Below are 20440 nucleotides of genomic sequence, written 5' to 3' on the forward strand. Positions count from 1 at the left end.
GCCCAGCAGCCTCCTTATATATACCCGCGCTGGACCAGCCAGCGACGCCGATGTGTCGCTTCTCTACTCCCCTCCCCCCCCCCAAAGCAACCACGGCTCGTCTCTCTCTCTCTCTCTGTACTCTCTGTACTCTACTCGTTTCGTTGTTACTCTACTACGGTACATGTATATACATGACACACACGTGTGTGTGTGTGTGTATGTGTGTTACATACTCGCGGTCGAGAGAAAAGATCAGCAGCATCAGCTACTCGCTTCTCTAAGCGCCGCGTACTTTTTAATCCACACACACGGCATGTGTATGTTTGCGTGCACGTACGGGTACTCGCAGAGCTGACAAACAATCGAAGAAAAAAAGAAAAAGAGGCGTCTCGTGTGTAAGGATAAAGAGTCGGAGCGTTGCTTTTATGGGACATCATGCATAGTTGCATAAATTGCTCAATCCTTCCAGCCGCGGAGGAGAGACGCCCGAGCGACCTTTTAGTTGGCGCATGGCTTTTATCTCGCGATGACCATCGGATTACGGTATCATTGGATCCAAGTAACGTGCAACTATGTGTCTATGTGAGTGTGTCCTTTTAAGTGAGTTATCTAGTCGCTCTTGTAAGCATTGCGGGTGTGGAAGTGGGCTTTTGGAGGTAACTTTTATTTTGCTTTTTTCTCACCAGTTGCAACTGAGGATTATTCGAATGGATGGTATAATGTCGTTTCAGATTGATACGAGAAAAAAAAAAAATCGATGACAGGTACACAAATTACGTGTCAATGAAATAACACCCGCATCCTCTTGTAAATGCTTGTTCTTAGAACTCGATTGCTCTCGACACGACGTACACAGCCGAATGGAAATTAATCCTACATGGATGAGTATTAGCATTCAAAATACCCACTATTATATCAATCGCGATTACATTTGAAATGATGTAATTTGCAGTCAAGTGTACCAATCGAGCAATTAGTTACGATTTCCCACTCGAGTCCTTTCCACAGGAGACCAATATTCTTTTAATTTTTTCATGACACGTAAATGCTCGTAAATATCGTCTCAGCCGCTGTCTCTGACGTTTTTGGAATTTCTCCCTCAGCCGAAACAAACGAGCCACTTACGAGTGTTGACTGCAACACCAACCCTGTACCCATGAAAAGACGAGAACAAAATGACAGTGTAAAAATCCATTCGTCAAAGCCAAGATATCTCACTTTGATCTCCCAGAGTAACGCGAAGCAAACAATCACAGAGTCAAATTTTCTTCGCATACATCTGTCAGAGGCGCAAGTATTTGTTAACACGTACCAAACACAAAAGAGCCCCACGATTGCGGTATTTGCTTACATCGCCGCGATATCTGATTTCCAAGCGCATCCAAAGCTCAAACAAGCGCTTGGAAAAAAAAAGGGATGTAATGTATGCTTACATCGATTACTGTCGCTCGTGTCATGACACCAGTGGTGGTGGTGGTAGTATAGGCGAGAGGAGATTACATTTTCAACAGACGTAACTATCAGCTGGGATTTATTGTATTTTTTTTTCCTTCCTTTGCATAACTGTTGGGGGGGGGGGAAGAAGAAACAACATTCAAATAGCTCGAGGTGGTAAAAGGATTTGTTAAACGATCAAAGAGACACACACGCATCGGTTACGTCTCCGAGCGCGGTATATAGTAGCAATTTTGATCTGACTTGCAAAACCAAAGCCGTTGGTGCGCAAGCAAGTACAGCCCGAAAAATTTGGACGATCCGTCAACTCTGCGAATCGGTATGATTGCTGCAGTTGGGCGAGAGCAATTTACAAGGGGATAGCGTCCAGCGTCGATTTTACGAGCCGTCAAAGTTGTTCCTACTGAAATTGCTTTTCACCGCAGGGAATAGAAAGATTTCGCAATCCGAAAACAACCTGCCTGCCAATAACCCGTACGAGGTATCAATGGCATCCAAAACACGTGTAAAGTGGCTTTTGTAAAACCAACTGGGGATTGAAAGAAAAAAAAAAAAAAAAAAAATCTACACCCACTATTATAAGAAAAAAGGGAGTCGCATCTGCCAGTCGTCCTCTAATTAATTAATCGGCGGGCGCGCGTGAGTTATCGATCGGCATTCCTATCTTGCCTTGGGTCGTTACTCAAGAAAAGCCTATCCCGAAGTCGTACACCGAGATTTCGTGGCCGTTAAGAGCCAATGTGTCTGTGTTGCTCAATGCTTGAAACGAGAAGCACTTGTGTGCAGATGCATCTTTTTCCGCGGCTTGCGCAACACTTTCTGGGTGAGTGCATACATTACAGCTCGCGATTGTTCACGATGCACGGCCTTGTGGATCCTTGGGGATATGGGTGTAGACACGCGTTTTTGGTTTAATCGATCTTTTTTTTTTTTTTTTTTTTTTTTCAACAGTAATCGAGCGTTTATTTTTTTATAACTTAGCGAAAACATACAAGTGATAAAAGGTAAAGGAAAACTTGAAATTACGCCTCAATGTTTCTCATCCATGTGATGATTCACGTGATTGGATATTCAAGATTTTCCACTTGTCATTGCCCGTAGCGAACAAACAGCTCGTGCATCACTCGATGTGTGCGGGTGTAATTGAAATGCCGCGGTTTTAGGTAAGATATCCATTAAAAAACCCAAAGCAAATCAGCCGTGCTCGTTACCCGTAAATTAGTGCTATTTTTTTTTTCTTTCCATTCTTCATTCGCCTAATGACGATTGCTTTTTGTTTCAATTCAACGTATGTATCGAGAATGAGAAAATTGTTTTTTTTTGAGCAAAAAGTTTTTTTTTCCCTCTATTCGCGTTACAGAGAAAATGTAAGGTTTCCAAAGGTGAAGCCGAGGTTTCGCGCAAAAGCCCAATTACACGTTAAAACCATAGGTACACTCAGTGTGCCTAGCAATATCCATTATCTCGTAACGTATGAGCACACGAGCACTTACAGCCAATAGCACTGATGGAAGATGCATGTTTTTCCGTAACCTTGACACGCAAGAATTTCTCCTTCTCGCACATCTGTATCGAAACCCATGCAACTTGGGTGTACGTGGCCACTTTCGTTCGTGAAAGGATTTTGCACGAAGAAAGTGTATACATCACCCAAGCTTTCGATGGAACAGCACCGCGAGACAAGATCCGACCTTTATTTTTGCTTACACGGTCCAACTATTCGATTTAACTGTGTGTGTACATATAAGTTTCTGCATTTTTTTTTTTTTTTTTTTTTTTTTCATGCTCTACAAGATTTTCATGTCGATGGTTCGAGAGACACGTCGTTGTAGTAGTTTAATTTTTCGGCTCGACTCAATTATTTACGATTGGCGGTGAGTCTCCACAACAATGAGACGTATAATGGGGCGATAATTCACTCGAGCATCATAAAAATCGGGATCAGTGCTCGAGTCCTCCGTACAATAGCGACCCACTTGAAGGCAAACCGAGTGAAATGGAGAAAAGGAGAGGAAAAAAAAAATAAGGTACTTTACACGTGCATTAGCCATATGAAGGCTCTGTTATTGTACCAGCGGGAGAAACAATAACAACCAAGTGTGTGTATGTACCCTCGATTGTGCACACAATGTCTTTTTGTGGTGCAAAAATACGCGGGTGAGGAGGAAAGGTTCGGTCGATCATTGCGGCAATAGCGAACCAACATTTCGTTCTTGCAAATTCCAGGATGTTTCTTTTTCGAGATAGAAGCGATAATTAGCGTGGCGTTCAAGAATGGAAAAACATTTTTGTTAATTAGAATGGCCAGTTTAGTTTTGTCAACAAAGACTTGTTTTTCTATTTTATATTTCAATACGTTTGCATAGTCAACTCAGATGAAATACCAATATCACTGATAGATGTATCGTCGTTTCGTGCTGGTCATCATATTTAATTATTTAAGATGATGTCAGACAACTTGTTTTATGTTACCTATTTGATATCAATTTCACGAGGGTCGTGGTTGTAAATTATAAAAGTGGTTTGCCATTTTTTTTTACGATGATACTATATTGATGTGTAGAACCAAAGGTATTCGATCAGACGACTAGAAGGTTCTGGGGAAACGGTTACCCAAATGTGTCCCAGACAGAAAAACAAACAGAAAACAAAGTTAAACAAAAGATTGTAAAAAGTTTTTAGTGTTCAATCAATATGAACTTCAGATTTTGGTTGATTAACAAAAAAAAAAAAAAAAAAAAAAAACATTTGAAACATCATCCGTCGTCTTTGTAAACATTACTTCATATTTGTGTGATTAACGAATAATTTTCTTCCTCTTGAATTAATCCCACATTACTTTCAAACAAAGTTAAGTTAGCACAGTAAAAGACTCGAAAACAAACTAATGAATTTGTGTTTTTCTTCTAGATTCCAATTGACACACGTACAATCTATAATGGTCCAACAAACGGCAAACTCAAAATTTACGTGCATGGATTTTTTATTTATTTTTTTTTTTTAATTTAAATTACGTACACAGGTCGACTTTTTTTCAACTTATAACTACTGCATACATTTGTTACATTAAAGCTTATTTGCAAAATATTTGAAATAAAAAATATATTTATTTAAAATTTTGTAATGCTTTGCTCGTTACTGGTAAAATATCTTGTTCGACACCGCGTTACAAGGAGTACTTGAAAAAATTCATAAAAATAAAACAGTACTCGTGCCCAAGTCTACATCGACTTCCAACGGCTACAAACCTCACAAGCGAGCGTTTGGGTGTATCAGACACAGGGGAGCTCCCGACAACCTTTCGAAAAAGAAAAATCCAGAGAAGAATGAGAACAACGATATAATGCAAGACGAGAGGCCAGGGGGGAATAAACGCGTGACAGTTAACAAGACATCGCACGGGCCTCCGTGTACCTACCCACTGTGTACTCCTGCCGCGCACGCAAATGTATACATACAAGAATGGTACACCCGAGCCGTGCCTCCCGAGAAGAGGGTTTTCGAGCTTTATAAATGGGATTCCTCACCTGTACCGATCTGGGCTCTGCGATCGTCTTTAAATAACTGCTTCTACGCGTGTACGACTAGAAATGAAGTACAATTTTTTTTTTTTTTTTTTTTTTTCAACCATCCATCGATGCCAGGAGCTCAGAGGAGGAGTAGAAACAGCTCTGCCTCACGGAATTGTAAACCTATCGGGCTGGGGAGATTTAATGAACTTTGCGCCTAGCATTTTGCTCGGAGGTGCGTGAAATAATTATGGAACGACTCGAGTTTATGGGGACGCAAATGTAGCTTCGGAAAAAATGCTCTTCCAAGGTGTACAACGAAGACATCGGGTCACCCCGATCAAAGAAAATCAATGAACAGAGGCTGCGACTCGCTTGGCCCATTATTCGCGCCGCCGTAAAAACATATATATATCTCCAGCCTCTCTCGGAGGGACTCTCGTGGTTGCGCTTTGATCTTTGCCGCCTTGGCTCCGCGAGGCCGTCTGGACGGAGATTTTACGCGCTCGGATGATTGACGCCCGAGGTATCCCACGCGTACGAATGATGTTCCAAAATTTTCGCGATAATTTCTATTTTTAAAATTTTGATTATTATTCATCAGGCAGCTGCGCGAGTTGGCAATCAACTGGAATGAAGGGGCCAAGTTACAGGTGTTGATTGCTCCGCTGGTGGATAAACCGCGGTGCCATCGAATTACTGAATATTCAAGTGTATATGTTTAATTTAAATTATTGCGTATACCTTACGCGTACATTTTCATGGGCGAATGTTGCTTTTGGGATACGTAATTTAATGAGTTACTTGGAGAGCTAGAATTCCCGGCATGTCTTTGTTTTTTAATTTTTATTTTTTACACGGCAATAACGGATAAACAATAAGATTTGTGTTGTCAAAATAAAAATCGATGCATTGACAAGCGGATTTTAGTCCTGCAAACGTACTTTCAGCGATAAAAATAATTGACTTCCGTGTATCGATGAGCTATGGATCGATTGCGTGAAAATTAATCGGCCAAGAATCGTTGCGTCAGCCAAAGCAACTGCGATGGCTCAAATAGTAATAAAAACTTTAGAACCTTACCGTTTCTCTGTAATGCCCTTTCACGGTATGAATTACCGCTAGCTCATCGCGCGCCATAATTTGCGTAAACGCGTCTCCCCTCGTCGACCTTACCCTACGATCGCCCGCGAAATCGGTTGATTGCGCACATGCGTGTATACATATAATTATATACACGTGCTGTAACTTTGTTTTGTAGACCAAGACGACGAGTCGAATGATTGTGATTAATGAAGGTGCGGAGAGTAATTTTCGCTTCGCGATGCGTTTTACGCAAAGTGAGATTATTATTACATGAAAGTTGTGGCCGAGGCAGATTTACGGTGAATGGGGAGATGTGTCGGTGGCTATTGGGAGGACATATGGATTTTGAGAAAGCGCGGGATTGCCACACATGCTTTTGCACAATATTCTTAATCGCTCGAGTTTGAGGTGTCTGGATTGAGGTGTATTTTTTTTTGTGTTGGATTACGTGCTGCATCTTGATAAAAAAAAAAAAAAAAAGTTTTTTTTTTAAATTACCTAAGAGAAGGTAGAATGATCCTCTAATTCTTTTTTAACATCTACTAAAGTGATAACTTTTTTATGATGTACAATGAAGCTACACAATCCTATCCACAATATCCACGGCAATTTACTTCCATATTTTCATTTTCGAATGAATTATATTTATTTTTTAGTAAACATCCTATTTTTCATTTGTACTTTTTATAATAATAAAAAATATAATGTGGCAAAATGATATCCAAATCCACCCAAATAGCATTTTACTATTCTGACGGAAAAATGTAATCGTAAACAATACGTATTCAACCAACTTAGTAAGACTTTATACTGTACCTCTGTACTGTAGTAATGAGACAATCGAGAAAAAAATGTACCAACAATAAAAATTTCGATACTCAAAAAAAGTGCCAAAATTAGGTAAAATTGATAATATTACTATGAGAACAAGAGTGAACGGCTAGCTGTTACTGTCAGTTTTAACTCTGTAACTCTACTCTGATAGAAACGCTGAAATCGAGAGGAATGATTTTGCGCGACCTTCTCCTATAGTGTTTTGCTGATATACAGCGCCTGAACGGAGGGCAGCCCGTTTGACACCCAAAGCTGATGTTTAGTGGGCGCCCAGGCGTGGCACTCACTCGGAACCATCATTTCCCGTTTTACATACGAAAAATATGGTTTTTTTATAAAAATTTATTTGTATTTTCAAATGTTATGTATTTACTGAAAATCCATTGCATGTAATTGTACAATTAGTTATGATGCTAATCATTTTCCTGGCTCTTGCACGCGTACCTTGGCGTTTTTCTTTCCTATAGGAAGTATTCACGCTTTGTCTAGGACAGTCGTAATGACCAATAATTAAGTAGTCAATCTTCCGAGAGATCCTCATTGATACGTCAACATTAGAGTACACGCGGAAGGAGAAAAAAAAAAAAGACGAATTTTTTTTAGTTGATTAATTAATTATGCAAATCTCGTGTCTTATCTTAACTATTGTTTATTTAAAAAGTTACGGCGCAAATTAAATGTTTGCATATGAGTTGTTTGTTCAGATAATGAGATTACAGTTTCGTTGAGCAATTACTGTTTCGCTCTTCTATTTATTTTTTTTCATTTTTTTTTTCTTCTTCAAAAATAAGGTCGTAAAATTAATTCAATTACACGTGAATTGATGAACTCGTTTTCAAGTAAAGTGATGTTTCATTCGACGATATCGTTGGGCTTGAAAGAAAATAAAATAAATCACGGTGTAATACTGTTTGACTACGACGAAACGGATTATGTTGGCGCGTGTAATGTATTCACGAAGGTCAAATCCTACCTATCTTTTGGACATGATTTTTGTATTATACGAGTTGAGTTTTCGTTGTCTTAAATTATTTAGATGTACCTAAAAAAAAAAATCTATGAATTTTATGAATCGATAATGTGTTTTTTTTTTTTTTTTTTTTTTTTCAAAATACGAACTGAATGAGATTTCACGAATGAAAAGTACAGGAAGAAACGATCAATTAAAATTCATCAACGCCCGTTTTGCAGAAGAACAAGAGTTGTACCGTTGAAAATCATCGCTGTATATCGTTAAAAACACGTGTTTATAAGATTTCGTAATACCAAAAGAGACATGAGGGATAAAAAAAATCAAATAATCAACGCTGTTTTCAAGTTTTTAAAAATTTTGGATGCAAATTTTACTTGAAAGCAATAAAAAAAAAAAACTTCGTAATCCCTATAAATTTGTTGCACAAATCTCTTCGACAAACAAATTGTTCCGATTGAACGAAGCCTTCTACACATTTTCATGTCAAATTCACGACGTTCCTTACGTAAGAGATTGTGCATGAAATCACGCGGAATATCTTGAAAATTGTCAAAAGATAATTAACTGAATTACACGCATGATTCTCCGATGCAGCAATGAAAAACAGGATTGACGGTGCAAAACACGCAAACGCACTCAAGCCGACAAAACAAGCATATTTTTATTTTTTTATTTTTCTCTTTATTGAATAATAAAACGTCCGATGGTCACGCTGATGGCTAAATTCGACGATTTATTAAGTCGCACGACGAGGTGTCAAAGTCGTTACGTAACGTTGTAATAACGCATCTTCGTATGCAAATGCGTATCCACAACACCGAGGTTGCAACGGATTTTTCCTGGCCGAACGTGGACGTTTACTCCGCACTCTTATGGCGTAAAAATTTATCCCAAGTCCCTTCACAAATTGATTTTTCACGTTTTCATAAATCATTTGCCAACGCCGTGTCTCCGATAAGTTGAATTTCAAAAATACACAAGTCTCAATTTTTAGCTATGGTTGCTAAAAATAGCGCAGAGCTAAGTCGTGATTTTTTATTTCTGGTTTCCTTTTACTCGGGAATAGAGACAAAATTTTTATACAAAATATAGCGAATTTTATTAAACAAAGTCGTACAGTGCTACATATTAAAGAAAAAAAAACAGCAGATCTTATCTAATCATATATACAGGGCCTTTTTTACACTCGTACAGCTTGGCAGACTTGGTCATGGATACCGTTTCAATTTTTTTCCATTACTTTTTATGACGCAATGTTGGATAAAAAAAATTTATTTCCAGCCAAAAATGAAACTATTGTCCAAACAGCTCTAAAAACACATCGCACTACCATTCGCTGTATAAAAAAAAATGTCGTCAAGTAGAAATAGTTAAAAAAAAAAAAAAAAAAATCTTGCCCAAATCGTGCCGTGGCTCCATCACACAGATTCACATCAAACATACACCACACACTGGCCAGTCAACGAGAAATTCCAACGCAAAACGAAGCAAAATTCCCATCAACCGCACACCCAGTCCCTTCAATCACACCCCACGAGGGAAACAATGCAACACACAAGGGCGAAAGTCGCGGCGGTTTTAAAATTTGGCGCTCGCCTTGAGGAACTCCGGGTCCTCCTCCTCGGGGTGGAGAGCCAGCCATTCGAGCATCCTCAGGACCGACTGGGGCGGCTGGGGTATGTGGTCACCCTTGGGCTGGAAGCCGTTCTCGTCGGCGGTGTAGGAGACCGAGATGGGCGAGCCATCCTCCGCCTGGTAGCTGTAGCTGCCCTTTACCTGCATGGCCTCGTGCTCGCTTCCCAGGTCCTTCACGTGGCCCTTCTCCTCGGCCTTGATGCCGTTGCCGGTCTCGAAGCTGTACGAGTACGAGCCGTCGGGGCTCGGGGGGTCCTCGCTGCTTCTCAGGATCGGGATGGGCTCGTTCTTGGGCTCGACGGCCGAGGCAAAAGCCACGAGGGCTAGGAAGGCGAAGGCGACTTTCTGGAAAGAACGATTTTTTTCGTATTTTCGTCACCGCTACGATTAACGACTAGATTTATATATGTCTTTGCACGCAGAGAGTCTTATCAGTACCAATTTGTTTTTTTGTTTTTTTTTTTTTTTTTTTTCCGTACAATGACACCATTTTGTGTTTGTACAAGCAGTATCGTGATTTCACTACGCGAGGTTTGTAATTTTTACGTTACGGGCCATAAATCTTTTTATTTTTAAAATCATGGCAATTACCGCTGTACACAAAAGTTTAGCTATTACTTTCGGCAAATTCGTTTACCTTTGCTAATAAAATTTCGTCAACACGCACGAGCCACGAAACGTAAGAAATCGCGAATCGTTTGACCAAATTAATCGCTCGATGTAAAAGTCGTTGCGCAATGGTGCAGACCTGCGTATGAAAAATCCGATGTAATTTAGCCCGGGGTTATATGAATTGGCCCGAGTATAATGATCGTAATTACTAGTAACGAGCAACGAAAGTTTCTGGGCTTATCGTCAAGCATATACGGCGAGGGTATGATTATTTTTTTATTATGTCAGATTTCGTGGGTATGTTTTTTCTTTTTCTTTTTCTTTTTTTTTTTTTTTTTTACTGTTATAGGTATAGACAGAAATGCTAAAAAAAAACAGCATCAAATCGATTACTAGCAGACATGAAGATAGATTTTGCAAGAGATGAAGGTGAATCGCCCCACCACGGCTAATGTCCGTCTGTGTCACGGATTATTAATTAAATTTTATCTTCCCATTTTTTTTTGTCTGTTGCAACAGTTTTGGATTTTATTTAATTACCGTCCTGACCGTTTATGAGTAGTAATTATCATTCGCTGTTTGATAAGAAGTACGAGCAGCAGCTCATTGTATTTACTGGAATGTTTATTTTGCTGTATTGATGAATTGAAACTTTTAAAAGTTACGTAAAATATTAAAAATGTGTATTTTACGTGAAAAAATTCGCAAGTTACTGAATGATTACTAGGCAATGAGTAATTATTAGAAAAATCGAAAATAGATACCACGGATGAATAAAAACTTGAATTTTTTTTCGTTTCTCTGTTCAAGCACACGCACCACACGAATAATTGTTCCGTCAGTGCACACTTTTTACAGTCTCTTGTTTCTCTGACAACCCTTAACTTTGAGGAGACAAAAAATAAGTAATAGGTAATAAAATAAAATAAAACAGTAAAAAAAAAAAAACGAGATCAAAAAACACAAGTACACTGTACGAGTAGCGTCGACTTACCATGTTTATTGTCCTGTACGTCCGAGCCGGGCACGTGAGTCCTGCTAATATGCGGTCCCAAAGCGAAGATGTGGCTTTTATATAAGCACAGAACGAAGGACCCTCGCTCGGACAAACAGTGTCTCCCAGGTATACACGTATACATATCTCGTTATTGTTCAAGTAGTGGTGGTGTCAACGCCAACTCCCTCGTTTTAGTCGTGGCTCTGGTGCGCGTCCTTCCTCTGCCCGTGTACACACTTACACTGGACAAAAAAAAAAATCCCAAACTCCATAGCGCGCGTTAAAAGTTGTCACCGCACTAGGAACAGATGGGATAATGATTTCGGATGTTTTATATTCGTTTTTATTGGCGACTCGAGGCTTTTTAATTTATCGGGGGGAGGAGTCTTATTTTTGGGACTTGTAGGACGTTGAAATCACGCAGCCTGGAGTTTCTTTAAAACTTGATGGCAATTTTCGGAAGTTGATGGCTTTTTTCAAATTCTCAGGGGGGGTTAGTGACCCGCAGGAAATATTTTATTTTTGTAACCAATGAGTGCCTAAGAGTTTCAGCATTGTGTAAAATATTGGTTCTATTACCAGAGAGATGCTCGATCGCTTTGATTTTATCAAGATAGGGTTGAGGTTTTTTTTTTTTTTAATTTCTTTCTCATATTTTTTAGCAACAAATACTGTTCCTTTAAAGATTTAACCATTAAGCACTGATTTCAAAAGATGACAATAAAAATACTACATTGGCAAATTAATTGAATTACTAACGTTCAAATATCTCATCTTGTCCTCCTCTCCACTGTATATTGTAATAGTCGAGAATACAGGTTACTTCATTTCCTTAAGTTTTACCTAAAAATACGGTCTTTGAGGAGTACTATTAAAATTTAGAACAATTTTAATGATTGATTTCACAAGGTTTTTTTTTAACCTATAAATCCGAGAATTACTATTTGTTACTTCATTTAAGTAAAGATAAAAAAAGTCCCCGCTATAACAGCTGAGGAATTCTATGTGTTTACTATAATAACTTATTATCATCATACATTTACGATCCTTATTTATGTATACTAAGCCTCCAACTCTACCATCCATCCTACAGTGATAGACACGGGGGGGGGGAAGAAGTTGATAAAGTCTAATTTTTACCAATATGTATATATGAACAAAGGTCATAGCAATTAAATTGTTCAGGTAGGTTGTAGATCAAACATATCTCGAATCACTGAGCAACAGGTCACGGTCAACCAAAGGCTAATAAAATACATTCATCCTCACTCTTTAAAAACTTAAACATTAAAAGCAGATGTATGTAGTTTATTTACATTAGCAATACTTTTCTTTGGCAAATTATTTTTAAATTTATTAAATTGAAATATTCTTGTTCAAATCAAAATAGCAACGTGATCATCAAATTCGATAAGCATTTAAATACAATTGATATCTGATAAAACCAATAATACCTTTACCTATGGAATGAGTCTTCTAATCTACGAGCCACGATTCAAAGGTGTTAAAACAAAAAGTAGGCGAGCCGACTTATCCTGGATCAAATGGTATTTACTATGCATTTGTGTGAAGAACAAAAGTAAACGAATAAAATTATCCATTACTCAAGCACGTGTAAATATATGATGTTCGTGTATACGCCAGCACTTTCGAGCGCTTCCAATTATAAAATTATTTTATTCGTAATTTACAGGTGGTGAGTTGGATGATTCTAGCGCTTGAAGATTCGTTGGGCAAATAAACTTCATGACTAGTTAATGTGATAAATTTTGCGTAATCAAATTTATCTGACTGACATAATTTTTACCGTCTTGAGATAAAAAAAGACGATTTGGGTCATGGTTCTAAACGCTCAAAGTATTTTGAGTGCACCACAAAATTTAAATTTTCCACAAACGTTCCGTAATATCTAAATGGTTCGGTAAACTCTTGATACGACGCTGAAAAAAGAAAGTGTATTCCGAACCAATTAGAAATGGTTTCTTGGAAAAAAAAAAAAAAAAGTTAAACCATTTGAAACCTTCTATTTATCAAACAGTGTCCGAAGGACAGGCCTAATTTTTAGAAATCCCCATTAGAGAGTAGCCTTTTATCTGTGAAAATGATGCAAGAGCTTACAACCTACTTTGTTTCAACTGGTGAAATGGGCTCGACACTTCTCCATCATGTAACAATAATCGATCCGCAATTAGGGATTTTTTTGTAATCCAACCTTATTTTACCTTTTAACACCTCGTCCTACGATTTGCTATTACAAAACCATCGCTCCAACGGATCGGTGGTTATTTTTCTGTATTCATTGACAAATTTTTTCTCAATCTTTATAACAAAAGAAATCATATTTTTCATCAGAAATATTGTTTGGAAACGAAAAAAGCTTTGGAGTCATTGAAATCGTGAGGTATTTAATTCCGACATTGTACACATATTAGCACTGTCTGAGTGCGCATTATTCCTCACAAAAAATCAGCTCATAGTACATTATGTGCAATTTGATGAACCTAGATACCCATTCAAAGTTATAGAAAAGTCATTCCTCTACAAGCCGTATACGAAGTCTTGAAACGACTTTGAGTCTTGTTCTTCTTCTCCAATAACTTAAGGAACGACAAAGTCGTTTGAAGTCATAAAAAGTCATCGAAACTTTGTTATTCAGATGTAATTCGAAGTCATTGAAATAACATTAATAATAGTCTTATTCGCTAACTTCAAGAGCGTAAATGGCCCCTCGTGGTTATCTCGTCTGACCAATGACGCCTTGATCTACTAGCAAAACGAAGCTTTCAACAAAACGCAGTTCTCGATTACCTTACAACAATAAAGAAAAAAGTTCTCGTCAAACAAAAACATGAACGTAATCGCTACATAATCCTTCATTAAGAAACGTTATCATTCCGGCGAGACAATGTCTTTCTGTCTCTCTTGAAAAAACAAACGCGAAATCGTCAAAATTTTCGGCTCTTCTCCGTACTGTACATGTACCACGCCAGCCGATATGTAAACGAGAGGGGGGCTGAGCGGGTTTGTTTACCCGCGCTCATCCGCGCTTTTTTCATTATCTCTGCGCCAAATCTGCTCGGGAGAAAAAAAAAAAAAAAAAAAAAAAAAAAGAGCGCGAGTACGGTGATTAAACAAAACGCGGCCGCGGTTACCCTCCGAAAGTTTGTATATATAAAGCGGAAGAGCCCAGAGTTGGCAAGCATCAGTCAGACAGCAAGTTCCGAAGTCGATTCATCAGCGAGCAACAGGAGCAATATCTCAGTATGAACCAATTGGTAAGTTTAAGATTATTGGGTAATGGAAAGAAAAAGCCTGCCTATATTACCTAATATTGCCTTTTTGAGACAGTAATTTTTTTTTTCTTCTACGAAAAATCGGTCATTGTTTGCCGTATAGATGAGCGTCCTCAAACACATTTTTTTTCTTTTTTTTTCTATCGAAGGCCTCGAGGGTATTTGATTTTTAACGGCTTTACAAGGCTGACGCGGTCATGTGTTTTACCCTTTCAGCGCTCGGGCTGTGGAAGGATGAAAGCATATGCTAATCGATGCGATGTTTTTTTTTTTTCACTACTAAAACACATCTCTATAGCCAGAGTTAATGTCGTTTCCATTTCACTCAAGCCTTTAATGTCTATTTTCTATGATTCAAATGATCCCCAGTAGTCGTCAATAACTTTCATTTGGACGTGCTACCGTCGATCGCGTGCACGTTGGTGTTGGCACTCGAGCAACGAGCGATATAATTTGTGTGTACACCTCGCGGAAGTACACAAACACACGAGGTTCCGTTTTCGCGAACGTTCGGCATCAACGGCAGAATAAAAATCGCGCTGACGGCATCGTCGAAAATAATGCGCGACGAACCCTGAATTTAATCATCCAGAGCTGCGTGTAATCGAGATGACACGCGAGGCCGTCGCTTACAATAATTAATAGTCCACTCGATCCTCGAAATAAATCACCCATGACATTCTCCCAAAGTGCCAATTTTCGCCAACTCATAAAAAGTTTTAACCAGTGACAAATTTATCCAATGATCAAAGTCCCCTACAAAGGCTCATTCGTTTGGAAAAATTTGCAGGCAATCCTCGTCCTCGTGGCAGCGTTCAGCTTCGCCAACAGTGGCCCGGTCGAGCCCGTGCAACACGAAGTCGTGCCGATTCTGCACCAAACTTCCGAGGCAAGCCCCGACGGCTCGTACTCATACAGCTTCGAGACCGGCAACGGCATCAAGGTCGAGGAGCAGGGCCACGTGAAGGACCTGGGAGGCGAGCACGAGGCCATGCAGGTAAAGGGCAGCTACAGCTACATCGCCCCGGACGGCACCCCCGTCAAGGTGAGCTACACCGCCGACGAGAACGGCTTCCACCCCGAGAGTGACGTAATCCCCGTCGGCCCGGCCATCCCCAAGGAAATCCAGAGGGCGCTCGACTGGATCGCCAAGCAAGCCCCAGCTGACGAGCTCCACCACTGATACGCTCGAGACCAGCCCCACCGAGCCCACGGCTCTATATTAGAGCTCCGGAGGCGTTTTTCTACGTTTTGTTTACGTGTGTTTACTACCATTTGTCATGATCCGTTTTTTGAATGACCAACCAAGTCTAGTTGATGATTATGACGATGTAACGATAATAAAGATTTTTCGATATCCAGAAGTACAACGGCTCTTGGCGATTTTTTCCAAACTCCCGTGCATCTCCTGCATTATCCATGTATGTTCCCGAGGGCGAGTGATCGAAGGACTCTTGGAAACCTAAGAGTTTATTAGCTGAAAAAAAAAAAAAAAAAAATTAAAATCGTGAAACATAGCACGCCATACGTCTTGGAGTGGGCTTTATTCTAGCTCTTCTTTTTTTGGATATCAATTGTATACCGTCTGTATAGTGAAAAAATAAACACGTATTTGCTTTTCACGTAAGACAGAAAAAAAAAATCTCAATGGCAAATAAGATACGCGTGGTTAAAAAAAAAAAAAAAAAGGAAAAAAAAAGACAGAGAAAAAACGTGTAGGACGGATTCCTCGTCGGCAACAGCAGCCTTACCTTGAGGCGGCTATTACAGCTCCGTTCCTTGAATGAGATGGGATGGTACCTACACGCGCTCTCCACAGGCGTTACAGAGATAAACATATATATCGGGCGCGGGAAAGGAAAGAGAATGGAGGTAACGAAGACACTTTCGTTCACCTCCGTGAAATCCGTGACATGCACACACACACACACACACACACACACACACACACACACACACACAGAGAGAGAGAGGTATACACAATGCAAGCTTTCAAATCGCGCTCCTCTTCTCTCTCTTTGCTTTCCAACTCGTGTGTCCCGTGCTCCTTGGCTTCTCTCATTTTTCTCTCTTATTTTTACGTCGATGCTATATTTGTGTGTGCGCGCAGCCTGGTATTGACATATCGACAGGGGCTTATGTAATATAATTGTTTTTTTTTTTTTTTCCCAAGTCCCACACGCTCTGCTGTAATAATCTTCCAGTGCAATGATGAATGGTCGAAAGCCTTCGTTTAACTCGAGTTGACTCCGTTGTCATGGATATTGATGATTTTGTTTAATCGTTTTTGCATTGACACGCGCGCGCCTGGGTAAAACAGATGCTTCGTTGTGATCTTTGGCGAAAGTAAAAGTCACCCAATGTCGAAATAGACGTCGCGTCTTTATCATTGTGTTAATGCAATCCGGGATCGTAATGACCGATTTTATTCTGCGATATTAAAAGCAGGCGCTGTATGTGGGGAATCCATTGTGTTGGAAATTTACATACTTTGTGAATCAAAATTTATTTAAGCTTCGGTGTAAATCAAACTTTAACGTTAAAGCCTATGGGTCTCGTTTTGCAATCGATTTAAAAGTACGACAGGTACTTTGGTACTTGTTTGGAGTATACATTGCCATGGGGTAAATGGTTTTTCATACTTACGAATTGATTTAAAAGTTAATTTTACGAGTAAATCATAGAAGCCACGGGTACGAGCTTGGGTTGCAGCAGCCAACGTGAAAGGCAAAATGAATACAATGAATCGCGCTGTGCTGAATTGTTTTTAAATTGTTTCACGATTTTCTTCTAACCGTACATGCATGTGTGTACAATAAAACAATTTAGTTGCAATGTTTCAAAATACCCATCGGAATTATTCAATTTTTTATTGTAATGGAATGATCGGAGACTTTATAATTTTTTTACGCAAGTCATATGATTAATTCATTACTCCTATACGCAATTTATTGTACAGAATCGTTTAATTACAATGATGGAATTTTCATGAAATGATCTTTGATGTTTCTTACTTCATTAGTTGTTGGATCTTTAACGCAAATTTGGACAAACTACTCACGACATCTGGTATTGTATCCAGAAAGTTTTTCGTGCCATAATTCTACCCATCGCAGTTTTTATGGTAATCATGATCGATCGATAATTTTGACGGTTATTCAACAAACTGTAACAAAATAATTATTGATCGACGTTAAATGATCGATATTTTAAGCATTAAGTTAAATCATACTTGTATAATCGAACAAAAAATAAATAACGCAAACACTTTGCTCCATAAACACTTGCAATTGGAAAAGTTTAGATCTGCTATTTATTTTTCGTCCACGGTATGATTACTCCAAAAAAACAAACAAACAAAAAAAAGACGCGCTCAAGGACAATCAATATATAATTCTCTTACAAAATTTACTTTATTGAACTATGCATAAAATTAGATATTCTTATAATTATACAAATGAATGAGCGATGAAGATCCACGAGCACAAAGTGGATCAAAGATTAGTAGAAAAAAAACGCATTCTGATAACACATGAAAGACACACGAGAATACATGTGACAAATTCAAAATCTTTTTTCTCCTATACTCAAGACACACGCATACAACGAAATGAACAAAAAAAAAACAGTCCAAAAATTTCTATGACTAATCGCGTAAACATCCAAACTATTCGCAACACCTACGAGCTACGTATGATCCTCAAAACAGTTGTCTCTTCGGACGCAAAGGATTATTGAACTGCTGCCTCCTGGCCGCGTTGGGCTTGGCCGTGGGCACGTTAACCGACTTCTGGTCGTAGTCCGGCTCTTCGGTGGTCGGCTGCTGCGCCACCCATTTCAGCGCCCTTTGGATCTAAAACATCGAAAAACCACTGTAAAACCAAAATCTCTTTCTCTCCCAAAAAAAAAAAAAAAGAAAAAAAAAAGAAAAAAAAAACACTCACGCTTTCCGGTATCGGGGGAGGAGTCGGCACGTGACTCCCAACGACTCTGGTGCCGTACTCGTCGGCCGTGTAGCTAAAGACGACGGGCTCGCCGTTTGGGTCGTTGTACTGCACGCTACCCTGTATGAGTTGGGTCTCGGAGTCTGTGCCCTCGTACTTTCGGCTGCCCATCTCACTCTGGAGGATACCCCCTTCCGTCTCGTAGGCAAACGCGTACTCGCCCAGCCGGTCGCCCACATTGTTCGAGTTCCTGAGGAGTTTCTCGGGTTGCCGGAAGTACAAGTCCCGCTGGCCGTAGGTCAAGGCCAGCAAAGCGCACAGCACCTAAAAACGTAAGTGTCGATTGGAGTGCGGGAGAAAGAAAAAACTTTACGCGAAGATGGACGGAGAATCGCAAAAGGTGCGCCCACCGTTTTTAATCGAGTATTATTCCACGATGAGTCGAGGAATCCAGAGGATCAGTAGGTGCATTTAAAAACGCGTGCACCACCGATCGGGAATAATGCCAGTGGGAGAAAGGGAGAATCGCCGATTTCCTCAAATTCAATAAGAAACGCTTGGATGGGATGAAAATGGGATGAAAAGTTGAGCAACCGGCCTATCCCTGCATTGAAACAGGGAAAAAACGTCTCCGTTGCCATGCACACATTCGTGCGGCTGCTGCGCCTCTGGCAAGTTATAAGTACGCGCTGTTGCAACACGAGGCGCGTGTGCCATCGACCTCCCGCGCGTACATGGTACACACGAGCTTATGATACGAACGACATGTCACGCCCGTACATTAACCCTCCTCTCCTCGATAGGTCACGCGCGTGCCTGAGCAAAAATCAGGAGTTAGGAGCGAGTGGGACTTTTTTTCCGTCTATACAACGTCGACGATGACAGGCTGTTACGCAATAATTAGATGCCGAGGTATAGAACCGGGTAAATCATACATCGCGTATTCATATTTTGTTTTCGGGAGATGAGTCTTTGTCGCGTGTGTGAGAAGTGTTAATATTTGTTGATCCTTAACAAGTGAATGTTCAAACTACGTCAACGATAAAATAGTGGAATCGAATGCAAATACCTTTGTTGGCTTGTTCATGGGAATTGAACAGACACTTTTACGAATGACCCCGGGCGTCTGACCTAATTCGGTCATGAACTACTGAAATGCACTTTTTTACACCTTAACTTCAAATTCCTCCGTGATTATCCTTATTTATTTGTGGTTAACATAGTAACGTAAGCCCTTGTATTATTTAATTCAAACAATCTCAGGATTTTATTGTTGACTTGTTATGGGTGGTTTTAAAAAAAATCAATTGCTTGAGTCAAAATGATTTAAACACCCGGCATAAACTTGTTGATCATTGAAATTAAAATAAAACCGAATCAGCCAATAGCTTGGAAATCACTTGTAAAACGGAAAATTCAGTAAAAAACATCCCTCGATTCATCCATTATTTTTCAATGTCACCCATCAATGCTCCCCATCACCCCGCATCCTATGTTCCTGTGACAAACTTTCCGTGCACAATGCAGCATCCATTCGCGTACTACCCTCTCTCACCCAGATTCACTCACACCCATCACTTCCATACATATATATGCGTATATTATATTAAAGGTGCAAAGTCGTATCTCATCAAACACTCACCAGAAAACGCATGGCTCCTGAGCTTCACGAGTGAGCGACGAGAAAGTACGAAAAGTTACAGGCTCTTCTTTCGCCCAGGTAATACAGTGACAGCTCTCAGTGACCACCTTCTTCCTACAGCCACGAAATTTCTCACTGAACGGCCTCTACTCACCGCTTATATACTTCACCACGCACCGATTAAAAAAAAAAAAAAAAGTAAAAAGAAAAAAAAAAGAAAGAAAGAAAGATATACAACAGCAACAACACAACGATTATAAACACGCCATCGGCTGTAGCAACGACACAGCAAAATGTAGAGCCGGTGTATGGACTCGGAGTTTTTTTTTTCTCGCTCGCAATAAAGGGAGTAATGGGCGTGTACAGGTGTCTCCCGAAGAAGTTGGAGGAGGAGGAGGAGGGAAGAAAGGAAGGGTGTATCTGTTCGCGGTAGGAAAGCTCGCGAGAGACTCTACGGAGGCCAGGGGCCAGCGGGAGC

At 39.8% G+C, this 20440-nt stretch overlaps 3 protein-coding genes across 3 annotated transcripts; 1 reads left to right on the forward strand and 2 right to left on the reverse strand.

Annotated features, from left to right (window-relative positions):
- Positions 1–8855: 8855 nt before the first annotated feature.
- On the reverse strand, positions 8856–11101 carry LOC106639446 (cuticle protein CP14.6-like). Its single transcript, XM_014353069.2, has 2 exons — positions 11081–11101; positions 8856–9819 (listed from the first exon to the last, which is right to left on the reverse strand). The coding sequence occupies exons 1-2, from the start codon at positions 11081–11083 to the stop codon at positions 9418–9420; spliced, it is 405 nt and encodes a 134-aa protein (XP_014208555.2). The 5' UTR covers positions 11084–11101; the 3' UTR covers positions 8856–9417.
- A 3208-nt stretch (positions 11102–14309) lies between these two features.
- On the forward strand, positions 14310–15679 carry LOC106639416 (endocuticle structural glycoprotein SgAbd-8-like). Its single transcript, XM_014353027.2, has 2 exons — positions 14310–14358; positions 15167–15679. The coding sequence occupies exons 1-2, from the start codon at positions 14347–14349 to the stop codon at positions 15557–15559; spliced, it is 405 nt and encodes a 134-aa protein (XP_014208513.2). The 5' UTR covers positions 14310–14346; the 3' UTR covers positions 15560–15679.
- A 2341-nt stretch (positions 15680–18020) lies between these two features.
- Positions 18021–19895, reverse strand: CPR17 (cuticular protein 17). The gene is given in 3 exon segments (XM_089598779.1): positions 18021–18229; positions 18321–18687; positions 19876–19895. Coding segments are annotated over 3 exon segments (540 nt in total). The 3' UTR covers positions 18021–18076.
- Between the last annotated feature and the right edge of the window lie 545 nt (positions 19896–20440).

The sequence above is a fragment of the Copidosoma floridanum genome, unplaced genomic scaffold (genome assembly GCF_036245765.1).
Source record: "Copidosoma floridanum isolate Cflo_tuat_1 unplaced genomic scaffold, Cflo_Japanese_pri ptg000006l, whole genome shotgun sequence".
In the NCBI taxonomy this organism is placed as follows: domain Eukaryota; kingdom Metazoa; phylum Arthropoda; class Insecta; order Hymenoptera; family Encyrtidae; genus Copidosoma; species Copidosoma floridanum.